Here is a 21,688-nt window from a genome sequence, read left to right as displayed (position 1 = left end):
TAACATTGATCAATAATTACATTGACCATTGTTTGTTGTGATCTTCTTTGTTACAAGTTACAAGATTGTGAGCAACTGCAACGTGACCTCGAAAATATTGTGAGATGGACAGCAGGCAATGGTATGTTGATAAACGGGGCTAAAAGTCAGGTTGTGAGTTTTACAAATAGGAAAAGTCCTCTCAGTTTTAATTACTGCGTTGATGGGGTGAAAGTTCCTTTTGGGGATCATTGTAAGTATCTAGGTGTTAATATAAGGAAAGATCTTCACTGGGGTAATCACATAAATGGGATTGTAAATAAAGGGTACCGATCTCTGCACATGGTTATGAGGGTGTTTAGGGGTTGTAGTAAGGATGTAAAGGAGAGTGCATATAAGTCTCTGGTAAGACCCCAACTAGAGTATGGTTCCAGTGTATGGGACCCTCACCAGGATTACCTGATTCAAGAACTGGAAAAAATCCAAAGAAAAGCAGCTCGATTTGTTCTGGGTGATTTCCGTCAAAAGAGTAGCGTTACAAAAATGTTGCAATGTTTGGGTTGGGAAGAATTGAGAGAAAGAAGAAGAGCTGCTCGACTAAGTGGTATGTTCCGAGCTGTCAGCGGAGAGATGGCGTGGAATGACATTAGTAGACGAATAGGTTTGAATGGCGTCTATAAAAGTAGGAAAGATCACAATATGAAGATAAAGTTGGAATTCAAGAGGACAAACTGGGGCAAATATTCATTTATAGGAAGGGGAGTTAGGGATTGGAATAACTTACCAAGGGAGATGTTCAATAAATTTCCAATTTCTTTGAAATCATTTCGGAAAAGGCTAGGAAAGCAACAGATAGGGAATCTGCCACCTGGGTGACTGCCCTAAATGCAGATCAGTATTGATTGATTGATTGTCTCATGCTGCCACTCAGCTGTGATAGATGGGATTACTGCTGCGTACCGAGTATAACAGCCTGACTGAATATTGACGGAAAATAGCTGGGGAGTTAGAAAATCTTCTTTAGCATGCCAAGCCTCTGGCTCATACATTTTCTGATACTTCTGGTACGTAACACACTGATTTATCATAGTATTCCAGCTATTCGATCCCTACTCTGACGTGCTGTTTTGAATGAGCAGTGCGCACACTTAGGCCTAAGGCAGAGGCTCACTTAGTAGTAGTAGTAGTAGTAGTAGTAGTAGTAGTAGTATGACCTGGTCTAGAATTACTATTCAGGCCTATTCCAAATTATAGTACTACAGTTCACTAATTAACTCAAAATTCAACCCTGAAAAGAGCCGTTTCTTAAGAAAAGCATCTTCATCTTCACATTTATTAAATTGTACATTTTTTAATTCCAAATTAGCAGTGAAAGGGGTCTCTCCTCAAGCTTGGAGGAAAAATTTACCTCAAAGTCGGATAGATTTTTCTGCCGCCAGTGTATTGAATTGAGATTTTTGATTCATTGGGTACTTCTAGGAAACAGGTTAGTAAAAGGGTATAGTTTTTGCCCTGGGACTCTCCGCTATTCGAACCCCTCCCCCTTCCCACCGAAAAAAGACAAAGAGTATTCACGCATCACAGCTGTCTGCAGCTTGGCCATTCCAGCTCTGGAACTTTGGACTGTTAGATCGGCAGTAGTACTGTTCGTTAAAAGTGAGAAAATGTGTGGTTTTTAATTTGATCGAGTATTTCATATGAAAGCATTACTTACTGACATCATTGCAATGACCTATGTTCATTTCAGTTGGGAAAACCACTAAGACAGTCTTTCTGAGAATGTAAAAAGGCAGGTGTCTGCCATTATAACGAATATTCCCCAACCTGATTGTGACTGATAGTAGGCAAGCAGGCCTACCATTACAATGAAAATTCCCTAACCCAGTCTTCATATGAGAAAATATGTTTGGTGACTTCCCCGTCGCATTTCTGGGGTAACGTTAACAGCTATGCAATTTAATACAATCCTGCTCACAACGTGTATCCTACCTAATCTAGAATTCTGTATACAATGTAGAATTCTGTAGCGAAGTACGGGTACATCAACTAGTAAGTTATAAAACAGGTTTTTATAATCATAGCTCTGGTAACTGATGGCTGTGATGTTAAAAAAACCAACAAGTATAACAAAATTCATACAGTCTCATTGATGTTGTGAGCAAATTAATGAAGTGAAAGTACTTCATGGGGATCTGTTGATATATCTTCATTTCTACTCATTACACTGGTTTAGGTAAGCAAATTATAGTATAGAAACACCAGCTTCATCACACACATTCTTTTATTATGAGATGTTGACCACAACTGGCTATCACATACACCAAACAGTTCAAAGAACAAAGCAAACCAAGATAAACCACTCAACTCAATTTACCTGAATTTACACTATAAATTGAGGATAATTATGTCCACCTTTTTCAATACAAATACAATGTGACGTCATTAACACATCACGAATTTATTACCTTTCAAAAAATTGGGACCGGTTTCGGCATTATTTGTATGCCATCATCAGCCATAGGAAACTTTATGACAAGGCTTAAGTACAATATTAACATGACATACAACATGAATATATATAAAAATTGAACATATTCTTACATAACTATTAAAATTTTGGTGTACTCCATAAAATTTAAATTAAAATTGGTAGCATATTACATGCGACATATTATAACCTATTTCTTCTATACAATTTTTTAAAGTTAAAACTTTTGTCAATTTTTTTTAATGAATATTACAAAAATGCTGATTAAGCATCCAGTTAAAAAAAAAATTCCAATCTTTGAAAGCTTTTACAACTGCTAGGCGTTTAAAGGCAATTGTGCATTTTCGGTCAAAAATACCTAAAACTGACATGTATTAAAATGAGTTCACCTATTATCAAATTGGAAACAGTAACCTATTTGTACTAGGTATAGAGATATGTTACAATATAAGTCTTTGGTAACTCAATGTCTTGCGTTAATACAGTTTGGTTATTTAATAACAAATCGAGTTAATTGATAAGTTTGGTTGATATTATTTTAGACTTTAAAACATTATTTGTTCATTGTAGGGGTCCCTTGCAGTAAAGATTTTTTAGTGAGCAAAACAGTTCCTCTTAGATTTGATTACAGGTTCACTCTGTTTTGGGATTTGAATTGAATGAATTTCTTATTTCATTATATAATGTCGTTGAGCAATATTCATATACATAATGTTCCGTCTTTTATGCTAGTGTTCTTAAAATGTAGAACAACTTAATAGGAGTGGACTGGTGAACCAGAATTTCTTGGAGCATTACATTCAAGGTCTTTGAGGTTCTAGAAACATCTCGATCCAAGACGGACCTAGGGAAAAGATATATATACTACGTATTAGCATAAGAATAACAAAGTTTGAGAAGGCATTATTTCTATTTAAATAGAAACTCACCCAAAGCACTATGTTGTCGAGAATAAAGCCAGAGAGGAACTGTCTACTGGAAAGGCAGATAACAGACTACGAGTACTAGAAGAGGGGCGGAGCATGTAATGTAGGGAAGGGGGATCGCGGTAATGCGAGGTTATTGGTTGGGAGGGCGTGGATTACGGAGGGGATGGTAGATGAGCATATTGTGCACCATTTTGAGTACTGGTTGATTTATTGGTTTTTTTAGATTGTTGATCACTGAAATGAGGGTATCAAACAATATCGTGGGTTTTTCGGATACCTAATTCAAATTATAATTTGGGTTAAAATACTGATCCAATGATATGAAACATTGTTCCATTATATCTAGTAAGGGCCTTTTTCCCATTATTTCTACAATGTCAATATCATGATTGATGTCATGAAAACTATGTTTATAGTCATGTATGTGTTGTCCTATAGCTGAAAATCTCCTATATTTAATGGCGTTGATGTGCTCGTTATACCTAACCTTAAAGGATCTCCCTGTTTGTCCAATGTATGTACTATTGCAGCTGTTACAGTGAAATCTGTATACGCCCGATTTATCATATCATGTTGGTCTTAAAAGAAATGTTGATATTTTTCTTGAATATTTTTGTAATTCTATATATGTTAGGATTAAATGTGAATGTCGAGTAGACTTTTGGTCTAGTTATTTCTTTTTGTAGGTTTGATTTTGGTCTGTGTTTGAACTTATAAATTATTTGTTCTATGAAACTACGATTATAGCCGTTATGGACTGCAATGCTACGTATTGTTTTTAGCTCTCTATTTAAGTCGGATTTTGACATGGGAATACTAAAAGCCTGGTGTATCATACTATTATAGGTTGCCCGCTTTTGGCTGGGTGGGTGTATGGAGTCATTATGAATGGTTGTAGCGGTATGTGTTTGTTTTCTATAGATCTTGTATTTAAAGGAATGCAGGAGCCGAGTGATGGTTAAATCTAAGAAGTTAAGGACTCTGTTATCTTCGGATTCTATTGTAAACTTAATATCTGGATCAATATTGTTAAGGTGTACCAGGGTGGTGGGTGCATCTGAAATGTGTTGGTCCATAACTATAAATGTATCATCAACGAATCTGGCCCATAAGAGATGTTATTAAATTTCTTATCATCGTCTATTCTAGTATGTTCAAGGAAATCCAGATATATATCAGCCAAAATGCCAGATGCTGGTGACCCCATGGCCAATCCATCTTGTTTGTATATCATTTTATCGAATGTGAAGTAATTGCTATTAACTAACAGTTTAAGGATGGTCATAAAATCTGCTATTTCTAATTGACTGAGCTTGCTGTGGGTATATAGGTTTTTTGAAATTATAGGCAGCACTTTTTCTGGTTTTATGTTTGCATACATGTTGATGATATCAAGTGAATGCATAGTATAATGGGGTTGCATTTTAAAGTTGTCTAGTTTTTTGACTAATTCTAGAGTGTTAATCACGGATTTGTTTGCCTGGAAAGTATAGTGTTTTCTAAGAAATTGTTGTATAAATTGCGCTGTCTTGTAAAGAGGGCTCTGTCTAAAATTTACTATAGGACGTATCGGTACTCCTTCCTCATGGATTTTTGGTTGGGCTTTGACCGTGGGGAGACTAGGGTTCATATTGATCAGTTTGTCTTTCTCGCTGTCAGTCAACAGGAAGGTTATATTTTTTAGTATCTGTTTTAGCTGTTTTTGAATGGATTTAGTTGGATCTTTTTCTATTATTGTAAAAGAACTGTCTGTAAAAAAAATTTTTTGTTTTGGTTATATAATCATATTTCTCCATTATAACAGTGGTGTTTCCTTTGTCTGCTTTGGTGATGAAGGTCTTTGTGTCTTTAATTTTATTCTTAAGCTGTAGGATCTTTTTTCGGTTCTCGTGTTGCATTGAATTAGTAGTGTAAATCGGTGCATTTAGAATTCTGTTTAATTGTTTCTTGGCTTCATATCTAACCTCGTTCTGGGTGTCAATAGGTATTTTGTTGATGGGCGCTTCTGTTTCAATTACCAGCTGTTTGGTCATGTTCGCTATATTATAGTTAGGCCAATTATGCTTGGGGCCTTTAGAGAGAATAGCGATTTCTTCTTCATCAAAGTCAATGTTGGAGAGATTGATAAGGGGCAGATGAAATTGAGCTAAAATTTGGCTATGCATGTTATTAAGGGTAGAGTTCCTGGACGGCTTGTTTTCTGCATTTGATTTATTGGTTAGGGTTTGGAATTTATGGTCTAATGTGTACTGTTTCTGAGAAAGTATGGTGGTTAGCTTGCTGTATACTTTATCTTGAAAAATATTCCATTGTACATTAGACAACAACGTAGTGACTTCAAGGTGGGTTTCATATAAACGATTGTTTAAAAAGGATGTTTTCTTGTATAAAAACTTTAGTTCATTTTGCAGCCAAAGTTTGTTAGTTTTCTGGTGTACTCTTTTCTGATGTGGTAAAATATGTCGTTTGTTATTCTTCAGAAAATTTGGCATCAAGTTATTTACAATACACTTTTTAATAAAATTTATATCCTTGCCCAACTTTCCTATTTTTATTTTTAAGCTCATATATTGTTGAGGTTTAGTCTTTCCTTGGTAAGCTGTTCTATTCAAAGTTAAGAACTTCATTTTGGTCCTATTGAATCTAGATTTACACTATAAATTGAGGATAATTATGTCCACCTTTTCAATACAAATACAATGTGACGTCATTAACACATCACGAATTTATTACCTTTCAAAAAATTGGGACCGGTTTCGGCATTATTTGTATGCCATCATCAGCCATAGGAAACTTTGTGACAAGGCTTAAGTACAATATTAACATGACATACAACATGAATATATATAAAAATTGAACATATTCTTACATAACTATTAAAATTTTGGTGTACTCCATAAAACTTAAAATTAAAATTGGTAGCATATTACATGCGACATATTATGACCTATTTCTTCTATACAATTTATTAAAGTTAAAACTTTTGTCAGGTTTTTTTAAATGAATATTACAAAAACGCTGATTAAGCATCCGGTTAAAAAAAAAAAAAAAATCCAATCTTTGAAAGCTTTTACAACTGCTAGGCGTTTAAAGGCAATTGTGCATTTTCGGTCAAAAATACCTAAAACTGACATGTATTAAAATGAGTTCACCTATTATCAAATTGGAAACAGTAACCTATTTGTACTAGGTATAGAGATATGTTACAATATAAGTCTTTGGTAACTCAATGTCTTGCGTTAATACAGTTTGGTTATTTAACAACAAATCGAGTTAATTGATAAGTTTGGTTGATATTATTTTAGACTTTAAAACATTATTTCTCCATTATAGGGGTCCCTTGCAGTAAAGATTTTTTAGTGAGCAAAACAGTTCCTCTTAGAATTGATTACAGGTTCACTCTGTTTTGGGATTTGAATTGAATGAATTCCTTATTTCATTATCCTTATTTCATTATATAATGTCATTGAGCAGTATTCATATACATAATGTTCCATCTTTTATGCTAGTGTTCTTAAAATGTAGAACAACTTAATAGGAGTGGACTGGTGAACCGGAATTTCTTGGAGCATTACATTCAAAGTCTTTGAGGTTCTAGAAATATCTCGATCCAAGACGGACCTAGGAAAAAGATATATATACTACCAATAACCTCGCATTCCCGAGATCCCCCTTCCCCTACATTACATGCTCCGCCCCTCTTCTAGTACTCGTAGTCTGTTATCTGCCTTTCCAGTAGACAGTTCCTCTCTGGCTTTATTCTCGACAACATAGTGCTTTGGGTGAGTTTCTATTTAAATAGAAATAATGCCTTCTCAAACTTTGTTATTCTTATGCTAATACGTAGTATATATATCTTTTCCCTAGGTCCGTCTTGGATCGAGATGTTTCTAGAACCTCAAAGACCTTGAATGTAATGCTCCAAGAAATTCTGGTTCACCAGTCCACTCCTATTAAGTTGTTCTACATTTTAAGAACACTAGCATAAAAGACGGAACATTATGTATATGAATATTGCTCAACGACATTATATAATGAAATAAGAAATTCATTCAATTCAAATCCCAAAACAGAGTGAACCTGTAATCAAATCTAAGAGGAACTGTTTTGCTCACTAAAAAATCTTTACTGCAAGGGACCCCTACAATGAACAAATAATGTTTTAAAGTCTAAAATAATATCAACCAAACTTATCAATTAACTCGATTTGTTATTAAATAACCAAACTGTATTAACGCAAGACATTGAGTTACCAAAGACTTATATTGTAACATATCTCTATACCTAGTACAAATAGGTTACTGTTTCCAATTTGATAATAGGTGAACTCATTTTAATACATGTCAGTTTTAGGTATTTTTGACCGAAAATGCACAATTGCCTTTAAACGCCTAGCGGTTGTAAAAGCTTTCAAAGATTGGAATTTTTTTTTTTTTAAACTGGATGCTTAATCAGCATTTTTGTAATATTCATTTTTTAAAAAACCTGACAAATGTTTTAACTTTAATAAATTGTATAGAAGAAATAGGTCATAATATGTCACATGTAATATGCTACCAATTTTAATTTTAAGTTTTATGGAGTACACCAAAATTTTAATAGTTATGTAAGAATATGTTCAATTTTTATATATATTCATGTTGTATGTCATGTTAATATTGTACTTAAGCCTTGTCACAAAGTTTCCTATGGCTGATGATGGCATACAAATAATGCCGAAACTGGTCCCAATTTTTTGAAAGGTAATAAATTCATGATGTGTTAATGATGTCACATTGTATTTGTATTGAAAAAGGTGGACATAATTATCCTCAATTTATAGTGTAAATCTAGATTCAATATGGACCAAAATGAAGTTCTTAACTTTGAATTAATTTACCTGAGTTACCAACGCATATCCTTAATGTTGTTTTTCTTTTAACTAATACAAGATATAATACATGACATTTTATTTTTATGAGAAAATTTTTTCAAAAATTAAAAAAACTACACTTCAATCAGTTATCCTCTCATTGCAATCCTATGAGCCTAAAGAAACTCTTAAGCTTGTTGCTTGATAAATTCTTTGTGAACAAGTCTGCAGCATTTCTCTCTGATGCTACATATACAAATTCAATGAATCCCTTTTCTACTAGTTCTCTACATACATGGTACATGATGTCAATATGTTTTGACCTTTCACTCACATTATCGTTTTTACTCAATTTAATCGCTGCTGCATTGTCAGCAAAAACTTTACAAGGTATATTTATAAACCTTTCCAGCCCTAGCTCTGACAGCCAATCTTTCATCCAAGTTACTTCTCGAGATCCCTTGCCATTGCCATGTATTCAGCATCCATGGTAGATCTAGCAATGCAAAACTGTTTCTTACTATACCAAGATACTGCTCTCCCTGCCACTGTGGTTACATACCCACTCACTGATCTTCTTGACTCAGTATCTCCTCCCCCAATCTGCATCACAGAACAATGGTACTGACTCCTCACAATCTTTGAAACACAATTTTAAATCTCTAGTACCACATAGAGATCTCAGGATATGCTTCACCTCTTTTCAATCTTTAATCTTAGGTTTTTGACAATTTTGGCTAACTTTACTTATCATAAATGCAATGTCAGGTCTAGTATTATTTGAAAAATATAGCAAACTTCCTACTGCACTGTGATAGATGGTACAATCAAATTCCTGCTCATCATTTTCAGCTGCTGAATACCTGCTTGGTAAAATAGTCTTACTCAGTTTACAGTCGCTCGTGGAAAAATCAGCAAGTAATTTGTCAATGTACAAACTTTGACTCAACATAACCCCTTCTTTTGTCTGTTCTATTTTTATTGACAGTAAGTTTGTTGCTTTCCCTAGATCCTTTAATCTCTCAATCATCTGCCAACCTTATTTTAACCATCTTAACGACCTTTTTATCACCAATTACAATTTTATCGTCAACATACAAGTCAATGATACAACACTCCTTTACATACACGCATGGTACTTTGACACATCTCTTAAAATCTAGTCTTCTAATTATAGCATCAACACAAGCATTCCAGTCTTTACTCGAATTAGGTAGTCCATAGATGCTGTTCTTCAATTTACATACATAATTTTGGACATCTTTTTCTATGAGTAGGGATGTTCTCCAAGTAAGATTTCGTTATTTCCCATTTAATATAACATTACCGGTACAAATTACATGACAGCCAGGCTACATTTTTACCAAATTGAAATATTTGTCTTGAATTAGTAAATTCATAATTCCAATATAATTGGTCTGTTATAGGAAATTATACATTTTCCAGCTAAGTCATTCTTGGTTGCCAGCGTTTTGCCCCAGAATGTCAATTTGGGCCCATTTGTTGGTAACTAGCACACCTACCAAAATGCATGGCTAGTGATATAGTGGAGACCACTGCACAGCCTCAGGCAATGCTAGTACACTAAGAGAGACTTATTCTCTTTTACAAAAATTGGTACCTGCTAAGCCATTAGATGATACAGATTTTGATTACCAATAGGAAACTTGAACTATTTGTCCTGAATAAGTAAATTTATAATTCCAATATATACTGGCAGAAAGTGAAATCCCAAATTCAAGAAGACATTGGTTTAGAGGAATGCAATTTAGGCTAAGCAATTGTCCTGGTAACATATTTTTTTGATTAACCCTTCGTGGGTGTTGGTAATTGTATGCAGCAAAAGAACTGAAAAATAAAAAAATGCATGCTAAATTTTGGAAAATTTACTCAGACAATTAAAATATACCTAAATTAAACATATACTTTGTTTAAAAGTGGAAACTCAACTTTGAAGTGGTCTGAAGACAAAATAAATATTGTCTCATAATAAGAATGGCTCAAGGGACACTCCATGATATGATCTGACAATGGGCAGGCAGCCCCCCCAAAATGTTTCCTGAAACTAGAGCGAGGACCAGCCGTTGTTTTACGTACGGTACGAACAACTTAAAGACTTACGCTGAAATGTTAAATTAACGTAGCGACAAAGAATCTACTACCAAGGCTCAATAGGGCCATACATAATTCTCCATATTTGTACTGCTTGAATGAAAGGAATACACTTAGGATTGTGATGCGCAGGGATATTTTCCTGTAGAGGCCTCAGTATAGGGAATGTAAACGTGTGTTGACAAATGCCAAGACATGAGGAAATGGGCAATTAGCAAGGGATTACTCAGTAGAGGGCTGGAGCGTGATCACCGAGATAACGGGGGTTACGGCCATACACAGTTGCAAGCTTACAACATCGTGTCAGCTTTTGCACATCAGTTCCTGGAAACAACAATGTCCTAGGGATCCTCGGGTTGTACCGTGGTTGAGAGATGTGCTGTGTTTAAGTTGCAGTGTTCAGAAGACTGTGACAGGATTGTGAGCTGCATGTTAGTTCCTCATTTTGTGCCATATAAGTAACTTTTTTGAAGAGGGACCATTTTGTCACTGAGAAGCCAAAACTATGTGCATCCTTGGTAAGTTATGAAAATGATTTTTTAATTCTAACAGTAGCAAGACAATCGCGGATGCGAGCCTAAGTTCGATAGGTAGGCCTGTATATTTTGTCAATTGCCCGGGGACTGACTGGAACCTCAAATGGAACCATCAAATGTGCGGGTAACTATTTTGTAATTGGAGGGCGTGATAACTCAGTTCCAATGGTTCTATCTTCTCATCAGGACGGCCCAGGCTTGAATCGCAGTCGATGCATGAAACATTTTAAAAATGAGAATACGGATTCTACTTAAAACACTACATCCCGTCCCATATACTTTTGAGCCATAACCGCATCATTTATGGGGGTGTATTTTGAGTATCCAACCATTCTTCGGACTTACCTTGTACCTTAAAAGGTGAGTGGATGCAATGGCGTACCAACAAAATAATTTCAGTGGGTGGGGTGCAAGTCCAGGCCAGTAGCATGGATATAACTTTTCCTTGGAAGGGGTTGTGAAAAGATTTTCAAATTTTTTATTTAGAATTTGCTTTACGTCGCACCGTAGGTCTTATGGCGACGATGGGAAAGGAAAGGGCTAGGAGTGGGAAGGAAGCGGCCGTGGCCTTAATTAAGGTAGAGCCCCAGCATTTGATTGGTATGAAAATGGGAAACGATGGAAAACCATCCTTATGGCTACCAACAGTGGGGTTTGAACCCACTACCTCCCGGATGCAAGCACACAGCTGTGTAACCCTAACCGCACGGCCAACTCACCCGGTGGATATGAAAAGAAAGCTGGTCCTACCGAGTACAGTGACGGATCTTCAGTAGATATTGATGGTTTTGATTGTTAGCATGTACAATCATAGCTTCTGTACTCTTAACATAAACCGGCTGCATTAGTGAAACTGTTCGTAAAATTGATAATATCGTTCTTCGTTTGTGAGGAAGTAGAATCTTCATTTAATTTGTCTTCTTAAAAAAAAAAGAAACCACTCTGGTACTACACCCCGTGATGGTGACTACCCTCCAGGTCGTAGATATTTCGATTACGGAAGACTCAAGACCAACTCTACTGCACCCAAGAACAAGGCTGTATCTTCCCCATCCCATGCCCTTCTTAACTCTGTCAATGCCGGGAATCGAATGCAGGATGCCTTAAGTCAAATTCTAAAATAAGGAGACCTAAAAGTAACCAGCTGGCTCCGCGGAGTAGGGGTAGCATGCCTGCCTCTTTCCGGAGGCCCCAGGTTCGATGCCTGGCCAGGTCATGGATTTTTACCTGGATCTGAGGGCTGGTTCAAGGTACACTCAGCTCATGTGTTTATAATTGAGGAGCTATCTGACGGTGAGATGGCAGCCCCGGTCTAGAAAGCCAAGAATAACGGCGGAGAGGATTTGTCGTTCTGACCACGACACCTCGTAATCTGCAGGCCTCCGGGCTGAACAGCGGTCACTTGGTAGGCGATGGCCCTTCGGGGCTGTTACGCCATGGAGTTTGGTTGGGAAAAGTGAACAGAGAAGGAAGCGACACTCCTGCAAGGCTCTTTAGCTTCCCGCTAGTTCTTAATAAATGCTCATCATAAAACCTTTGTGAAAATACTAACTGCATCTATTTATAACAATAATAACAAGCGCCTCCTTTTCATGTGGATCAGTTGGTTGAGTCGCTGTCCTTCTGAGCCCGAGTTTGCAGGTACAAATCCCGGCTTGGGTCGGTGGCCCTTAAAATGGTGTTGAAATGGCAACAGCTCCGTGTCGTTGGCTTCTGGCATGTTAATAAATATATATACGAATGTTAGCGTCACAAAACTGTAACTTTATACTACGATATTCTGTATCACAGGCTTGTGAGGGAAAGTAAATAATAATTTGCTTTACGTCGCACCGACACAGATAGGTCTTATGGTGACGGTGGGAGAGGAAAGGCCTAGGAGTGGGAAGGAAGCAGCCATGGCCTTAATTAAGGTACAGCCCAAGAATTTGCTTGGTGTGAAAATGGGAAACCACGGGAAACCATTTTCAGGGCTGCTGACAGTGGGGTTCGAATCCACTATCTCTCGGATGCAAACTCACAGCTGCGTGGCCCTAACCGCAAGGGAAACTAATAGGACGAGGTAAACCCTACGTAGCATATGTTGTGACGTGTATTTTTCTTTACCAACGAACTAAATATCTATACCCATGCGCTTTACATTCTATATTTATTTATTTATTTATTTATTTATTTATTTATTTATTTATTTATTTATTTATTAGTGCCTTCTGTACAGCTGTCCTCAGCAGGTAGTCTCGACAGGTGACCTTAAATCGTGATTTTAAAAAAAAGCTAGTTTCTCTGACCTGAGCTGGCAGGGAATTCCATAATCTGGCGACTGTCACCACAAATGATCTATTAATTATATTTGTGTGGTGCAGTGGAATAGAAAGAATGAATCTAGAACGTGTATTTAAGTTGTGAAATTATGATTAAAAGGTGAATTTTGAAGAAATATACAGTGGCTGACTTTCAGCTATCACTCTAAACACCATCGTTAAAGTGTGTGATAGCTGCCGGCTTTTATCAGACATCAGCCATGAGACAGCCTGATAGTATGTGGTGATGTGAATATCGTACCCGATATTGTAAATAAATCGCTGGCAGGAATTCAGTGCTCGTTGATGTTTAAGCGTTTCTTCTCTCGTCATGTCAACTAAAACAATGTCACAATAATCAAGAATAGGGAGAACCAGTGTCTGTATTTGTTTGGCCTTTTGCTCAAATGAAAATACATCCCTCTGCTGTTTAAGAGGGTGAAGAACTCCAAAAATCTTTTTGCATATTTATTTCGTATGATCAGACCAATCAACTGTTTCATACATCATTACGCTGAGATTTTTTACCATTTTACTGTAGGGAATAATGTTACCATTCAGTAGGATAGGAGGGATTGCGACATTGTTTGAGCAGCTCAGTAATTTTTGTGATCCAATTATGACTGCCTGAGATTTTGTGCAATTTATTATAAGAGAGTTTCGTTATGATTATACAGCGAGTCGTCAGAGGTCAGTGTTAATATCTTGTCTTGCAGTGTCGATACTTTGTACAGAAGGCTATATGAGATCGTCAGCATAGAGATGGTGTGTGTTATTTCCTGTCACAGATGGTATGTCATTGATATAAATACAGGAAATTAGGGGCCCTGGAATACTGCCCTGTGAGGCACACTAAGTTTCATTTTGTCCAGCCCCGTGGTGTAGGGGGCAACGCGTCCGCCTCTCACCCAGCGGCCCGGGGTTCGATTCCCCGCCGGGTCAGGGGTTTTTAATTGCAATGATTAATATCCCTGGCCTGGGGACTAGGTGTTTGTGACGCCCTTAATCTGCCTTTCCTCACACACAACATTCCTCACTACCGCCATTCCAATTACACACAGGGGCAAAAGATCCACATGGGTTGATGCCCCGAACAAATAGCATTTTTTTAAAGTTTCATTTTCCATTTAGAGGCCTTGTCGTTTACTGTTACATGCTGTTGACGGTTACTCAAATAAGAACTAAAAACCTTAAGCGCAGCCAGGTTGAAATTTAGCAGTTCCATTTTCTTTATCATAGTTGGAATTACTATTGTGTCAAGGGCGCTACTGAAGTCAAGAAAGATAAGTATAGTGAGCAGTCATTTGTCCATAGCGTTTCTAATGTCTTCTGTAACCTTCAAAAGTGCTGTCGCGGTACTGTGACCCTTCTTAAATCCAGATTGCAAAGGGTCCAAAAGAGCATTTTTATTTACGTATTCCAGAACTTGCTCGTGTACTAAACGTTCAAAGGCTTTATAGAAAGCACAAGGAGTATGGACATACGACGATAGTTAGATGGTGTCCAGACACCCCAGGAGTTTTAACTAATGTACTTTTATTAAGCATTTTATATACAATGTATATTAATATGAGCTTCTGGAGTACGACTCATTGGCTGAATGATCAGTGTTGAGGCCTTCGGTTCAGAGGGTCGCGGGTTCGATTCCCGGCTGAATCGGAGATTTTAATCGCGTCTGATTAATTCTCCTGGCTAGGGGACTGGGTGTTTGTCCCAACACTTTCCTCTTTATACTCAGACAACATACTACACTACCAACCACTAAAGAAACACACAACAGTGATTACATCCCTATATATAGGGTTGGCGTCGGGAAGGACATCCGGCCGTAAAACAGCGTCAAATCCACATGTGCAACACAGTTCGCACCCGCGACCCCACAGATGTGGGAAAGGCAGAGGAAGAATAAGTAGATTACTATTAGCTTCCGGAATCCCCAAGAATCCATCACTCTTACTTGGATCCAAGGACACTCATTTTCTTTTTAGTTATTCTATAGCACCTAAACTCTGGAAGTTTGGACACCTATACAAAAAAATTCTGGATGAATGGGCCTCCCCCAAACTGAAATCCTGGCTACGCTACTGACGTCTACCAGTTAGTCCCATTTCCTGAAAAAGTGTCAGGGATGAGGTGAGATTAATTTATATGTAACATTTTGGTTTCATTTTGTGTCTTTGTCAAAAAGTGGAAAAATTAGTTGAAGAATAGTCACAGAAGTTGAACCCATGCTCTGCACAAATAACATAAATGAAATGAAATGAAATGAAATGAAATGAAATGAAATGAAATGAAATGAAATGAAATGAAATGAAATGAAATGAAATGGCATATGGCTTTTAGTGCCGGGAGTGTCCATGGACAAGTTTGGCTCGCCAGGTGCAAGTCTTTTGATTTGACACCCATAGGCGACCTGCGTTTCGTGATGAGGATGAAATGATGATGAAGACGACACATGCACCCAGCCCCAGTTTCAGCGGAATTAACCAATTATGGTTAAAATTTCCGACCCTGCTGGGAATCGAACCCATGACTTCTGTGACCACGGTGACCAAAGGCCAGTACACTAACCATCCAGCCATGGAGCCGGACACATAAATAAATATTGTATAGGGTGTGTTTCAGTATCAAAGTTCGAGTTCAACACTGGCCCTTGATCAATATTATGAACAGGAATAATAGTCGTAGTTCTGGGACTGTTATTACTTATGTCAGATCTAATCTGTTGTTGGCAGTGTCACTTGTGCTGTTGTTGCTCTCAGATGAGCTGGAGAAAGAATTTTCGACTTCAGAGTCACATACACTAAAATCTGACACTGTATCTGTATCATCCAATATTGATACTACATCGGTATCGCTAATCTGGTTTTGTGATGCCGTTTCACTAGAAAAGCACAAAAATACATAATAAGTATGTGCACAAAAAAAGTGCATCTCACAACATGTCTATTAGGCACCTCTCATTAACAGGAGAAAATATTACAAGATACTGAGGGGATTTTCATCATTAGTTACAGTTGAAAGACTGTATCATCGTTTGCGCCCCTTAAAATGGTTCAGTAATGTATTCCCTCAGTCATTAAAAATTCATCTTACTCAGTCATTATTATTTCCTATTTTCAATTACTGTGATGTAATTTTTACGGATATGACAAATGAATTAGGCTTGAAACTACAAACACACTCAAAATGCTTGCCTTAGATATGCTATGGATTTACGGTATGATGCGTGAGTTTCTCCCCTCTATAAACAATCATGTAGGCTATGACTAGATGTGTTATATGTACCAAACTTGGATGCAAATTTAATATCAGTTGGTAAGTTAACCAGCAAAGGTTTCGAAGTAGAATTTGCAGGTGAGAAAGCATTGGTTGTAGATAAGAATGGAGATGAAACATTGTTTATTGCAAACAGGAGGAATGATGTATATGTAGTACAGATAGAGGAAAGAAGTCATGTAGCTGTGAGTGATTGTGACTAAAGGATAGATCAAGAATGTAATAACAATGTAGTATTTAAATGTGTTGGGCAGGTTAGGTTGTGGCATGAGAGATATGCATCTGGAAATTTCATAACCTGTGAATGGTATTTGGCTTTAACATACATAGATTAATAATGTTATGTTTTCATTGTATTTTTATTATACTATTCACCATACTTGTTACTAATTGGTCATTGTACCTTACTATTTATCATACCAGTTAATATGTATTGGGCTTGGCTGAGTGGCTGAAGATGGTTGAGGTGCTGGCCTTCTGACTCCAACTTGGCAGATTCGATCCCAGCTAAGTCCGGTGGTATTTGAAGGTGCTCAAATGCATCAGCCTCATGTTGGTAAATTGCTGGCATGTAAAAGATCTACTGTGGGACAAAATTCTGGCACCTCACTGCCTCCGAAAGCCGTCAAAGTACTTAGCGGGGTGTAAAAACAATAACATTATTATTAAATATTTACTGGATTATTTTGTTATCAAATGCCAAAGAAAGCAGAAGAAGAAGTGATGTTTTAATGTTTTTAATACTTAACATGCTGACAAAAAAGCATGAAAGACTTTTAAAAATATACAGTCATATTACCCACAATGTAAACTTGTATGTATAATATGTACTACCTTTTAAAAGAAAAAACTGGAGTCTAGTAGAAGTTGGCAGTGGGGGGGAAGTGGGGAAGTGGCGCAAGTCTCTCCAGTGGGTCCCCTTGTGGTTGTGCCTGAACTTCTTAAATTTTACAATTTTAAAATTATGTGCTGTATGTATAATACATACATTTCTATGTTTAATTTTTTTTAATGTCCTTATTAAAGGCCTAAGAGCTGCCCGTAGAGCTGATAACCTTCCTACCTTCCATTTGAAGGTAGGAACTGAAATAGCACTCTAGATGGATGGACAGACCTCCGCTACATGCACTATAATTACCAATTGATGAGTCAGAATTAGCACACTGAGGTGAAATACTGGCAACAAAGAATGAATTAGCTGGAAAATTTATAATTTCCAATAACAGATCAATTATATTGGAATTAAGCAGTATGTTTTGACCTGTCGGAGGAGAGACAGCATGGAATTACATTATTAGATTAATAAGCTTCAGTGAAGATTTTAAGTAAGGAATATCATTGTATGAAGATAAAGGTGGAATTCAAGAGAACAAATCTAGGTAAATATTTGTTTATAGTAAGATCAATTATGGATTGGAATAATTTAGCAATGGAGATGTTCAGTAAATTTCCAACTTCTTTGAAATCTTTTCAGAGAATCTGCCACTTGGATGACAGCCCTAAATGCATATCAGTGGTGATTAATTGATTGATTGATTGATTGATTGATTGATTGATTGATTGATTTGTAACTTACTGAGGTAGAGAAAGATCTGTTTTCTTTGGGTAATTAATGAGTACAAGCACAATTAAGTACAAAAAAGGTAGTTTTGTCCAAACGTATATACAAGAAATGGGAAGGGAAAATCAAGTGAGTTAACATATATTGAGGAAAGATGCTAGATTTTAGGAACATACATAAATGATTAAGGGTGGATAGCAATATACAGGATAAAGCGAAATTCGCGCACTCGGGCATCGCGGCGCGACTCCTCACATGCCAGCAATAAAAAAATGTCTCTCACAAAAGTTTGTCCTGCGAGTATATCCGGGAGAAAAAGGACGTTGAAGAGTGGCAACCACATGTAGGGTAACTACCTCTGTCAGCACACAATAGTCGCGCTGTACAGTTGGTGCAGTGGATAGAGTTCTGGGTTAGCATGCAGGAAGTCGAGGGGGTCGAGCCTGGTTAGAGGCGTATGCTTTTTAATTTCGTAAATGTAGTCCAGGTTGTATGGTATCTGGCATCTTAATCATCAACAGCGATTGCAGTGCGTCCTCTAGAAACCATTTGCACTTACATACTACGATCCTAGAAGTGGACGAACATTCGTTTTCATTGGTCAGCTTTGAAAGATGCCCTTTCCACGTCGTGGGCGTGAATTTGTTTGCACCTCTTCATCTACTAGATGCGTTACAACGTGTTCAGCTTTACTAAATTTTGTAAATGTAGGATACATGTGACCTAAGAAACGTTGTCTTACTGTATTACAGTATGTAGTGTCCGATGGAAATTAGCAAATAAAAAAGTGTGCCTCAACCCAGGATCGAACCCTCGAGCTCCTGCATGCTAACCCAAAACTTTACCCATTGCACCAATTGTACAGCACGGCTAGTATGTGCTGACAGAGGTAATTACCCTACATGTGGTTACAGTGTTGCCAGATTGCCACTCTTCAACGTTCTTATTCTGCCGGATATACTTGCAGGACGAACTTTTGTGAGATACATTTTTTTATTGCTGGCATGTGAGGAGTCGCGCTGTGATGCCCGAGTGCGCAAATTTTGCTTCACCCTGTATTTGCTCAAATAGTAGTACATATTCTGAAAAATGAACACATAAAGATCATGATATTTACATGAGATTAAATGATATTAAACTGAATACTTACAAACAAAACCTGCGGATAACAGCTTTTAGAGCTTTGTTGTCACCATATGCAACTGCTTGAAGTTGTGGCTTTGAAAGCTTGTCCAGGACATAATCACCACAATCAGGCACCTGAAAGAGATACAGCATTTTGGTAGGTCTGTTTCCTTTTTATAAATATAGTGCATAGTTTTACATGAACATTATATTACTGCTATATTTACTGTATGTAATTAAAGTATGGATTGATTCCTCATAGTTATGTCATGAAGGAAATCTAATTTTGACCTGAAATTAGTGATGGGTAGCTCGTGAATGAGTCGTTTCAAAATGAACGTTTCAATCCTATGAAGTGTGAACTAACCATTCAATTTCAATGAACTAATATTTCAAACACTTCACAGTTCTCACAATTCATATCATTCACAGTTCTCAAACTTCATAACATTAACAACGCATTTGATTCATTAGTCACTCGCTCACTCACTCTCGTAAGTAATTAAAGTATGGATTGATTCCTCATAGTTATGTCATGAAGGAAATCTAATTTTGACCTGAAATTAGTGATGGGTAGCTCGTGAATGAGTCGTTTCAAAATGAACGTTTCAATCCTATGAAGTGTGAACTAACCACTCAATTTCAATGAACTAATATTTCAAACACAGTTCTCACAATTCATATCATTCACAGTTCTCAAACTTCATAACATTAACAATGCATTTGATTCATTAGTCACTCGCTCACTCACTCTCTTCTCCCCCTCTGACTATCTGCGCCATTCATTTCCTTTTTCACTCCCATTCACATCCTACCTGTCAACTGTGTTATTACACCATTAAAAATATATACCAAGACACTGACAGTCCAACAGAGTGAGCACAGCAGACATGCAAATAAAATGCTTACCTTGTGAATCTGGATGTAAAAAATGCATTGAATCCACAGCTGAAAGAGTATCTTCCACATAGGAGTGTTTATCTCATACACAACACTTAATTAATTGAACAAAACTACGCTTGAGGAATAGACTAATTAAATAAAAATATAAAAATGAATGGACTGTGTATCACTTCCTAAAAGTAAAGAATGTGTTGAATCCACAGTTGAAAGAGTATATTCCTTGTAGGAGTGTTTATCACATACACAACACTTAAAATAATTAAACAAAATTTCACTTTGGGGAATAGACTTAATTAAATAAAAATGAATGGCTTTATATCACTTCTTAAGCAAATGTTTAGAGACTTCCGTTTAAAAACATAATTTGTTTCACTCTATTTCCAGTCAGGTGATTCCTTCTGTCTGTTATAAGGTGTCCGGCCTTCGAGAACACTCTTTCACGTGGTGTGGAGGTACAATCCTTGAAAATTTTCAACACTTCACAGGCTTGTGTTATGCTTGCAATGTTGTCTGTGATCAAATGTGGAAGATCAGGGTAGATAGATAGATGGATAGATAGATAAAGAATGGGTGAACCCTGCCTTCGCAGGGCTCCACACGTAGGTCTGTGAAGACCCTTTGTGTCCCTTAAACGGGTTTGCCTAGTCCAGACCTAGTGCTCCTATAAAGGATACCAGTGTCCGGATGTTGGCATTCCTGATGTCTTCCAGGCTCATGAAATGTGAGCCAAGGTATCGATGTCTAGTACTTGCAAGAGCCTCGCACTGACATAACACATGCGCGGAGGTCTCCTCCTCCCTACCGCATCTTCTACACATCGGATCCTGACTGATTTTCATGATGTGTAGGTGTCTCTGTAAGGTATTGTGGCCTGTCAACAGTCCAACTACCATTCGCATTCTGGTCCTATTCAAATTTATCAGGACCTTTTTATAACTTTGGCTAGGCCCTTTGATAAGTTCATGTGCCTGCCTTGCTATAGTTAACCTCTTCCAAATGTCTAAGTGAGACTGGTTTGTCCACTGGGATATTACCAGTTTCACGCTTTGGAGTGACACTCCCAGGAAGGGCTCTGGTCCTATAAAAGGACCTTTTGAGACTTGTTTCGCTAGTTTGTCAGCTTCTTCATTTCCATTGATACCTGTGTGCCCAGGGACCCATAATAGGGTAACTGAGCTAAATTCACACAGCTGATCTAACATCCTTTGGCATTCCCATACCATTTTTGATGTTGTTTTAACTGCACATAGTGCTTTTAACGCTGCCTGGCTATCGCTGCAAATAGTGATACATCTTCTGTGTCCAGGCATTTTCCATATATATACAGCACAGGCCAGTATTGCGTATACTTCGGCCTGGAAAACAGTAGCGTATTTACCCATAGGTAGGGAGAGCCTTGTCTTAGGCCTCCAGACCCCAGCGCCTGTGCCCGTCTCTGTCCGCGAGCCATCTGTGTACCATGTTCAGCCCCCAGACCTAAGACGGGCCCCAGCATCCGCGGCCCACTCCTCCCTTGTGGGCATCACCACTGTGAATTTATAGTTCAAATTAAAACTAGGCTTCATCAGGTCCCCAATCATCAAGATCAGGGTAATTTATGGTTATAACCGACATCAGGGAGTTC

General features: G+C 37.4%; 1 protein-coding gene across 1 annotated transcript in view; it reads right to left on the bottom strand.

Annotated features, from left to right (window-relative positions):
• Nucleotides 1-21,688, bottom strand: part of LOC136858508 (uncharacterized) — a 144,577-nt gene that overhangs the window by 107,797 nt on the left and 15,092 nt on the right. Inside the window, exon 3 of the mRNA XM_067138105.2 lies at nt 19,187-19,296. Within this exon, the coding sequence (XP_066994206.2) occupies nt 19,187-19,296 (110 nt within the window). The remainder of the gene's footprint in view (nt 1-19,186; nt 19,297-21,688) is intronic.

This window comes from Anabrus simplex, chromosome 1 (assembly GCF_040414725.1).
Source record: "Anabrus simplex isolate iqAnaSimp1 chromosome 1, ASM4041472v1, whole genome shotgun sequence".
NCBI classification, from domain to species: domain Eukaryota; kingdom Metazoa; phylum Arthropoda; class Insecta; order Orthoptera; family Tettigoniidae; genus Anabrus; species Anabrus simplex.
The sequence above is the reverse complement of the archived record's forward strand: the minus strand, read 5'-3'. Positions and strand labels throughout refer to the sequence as shown.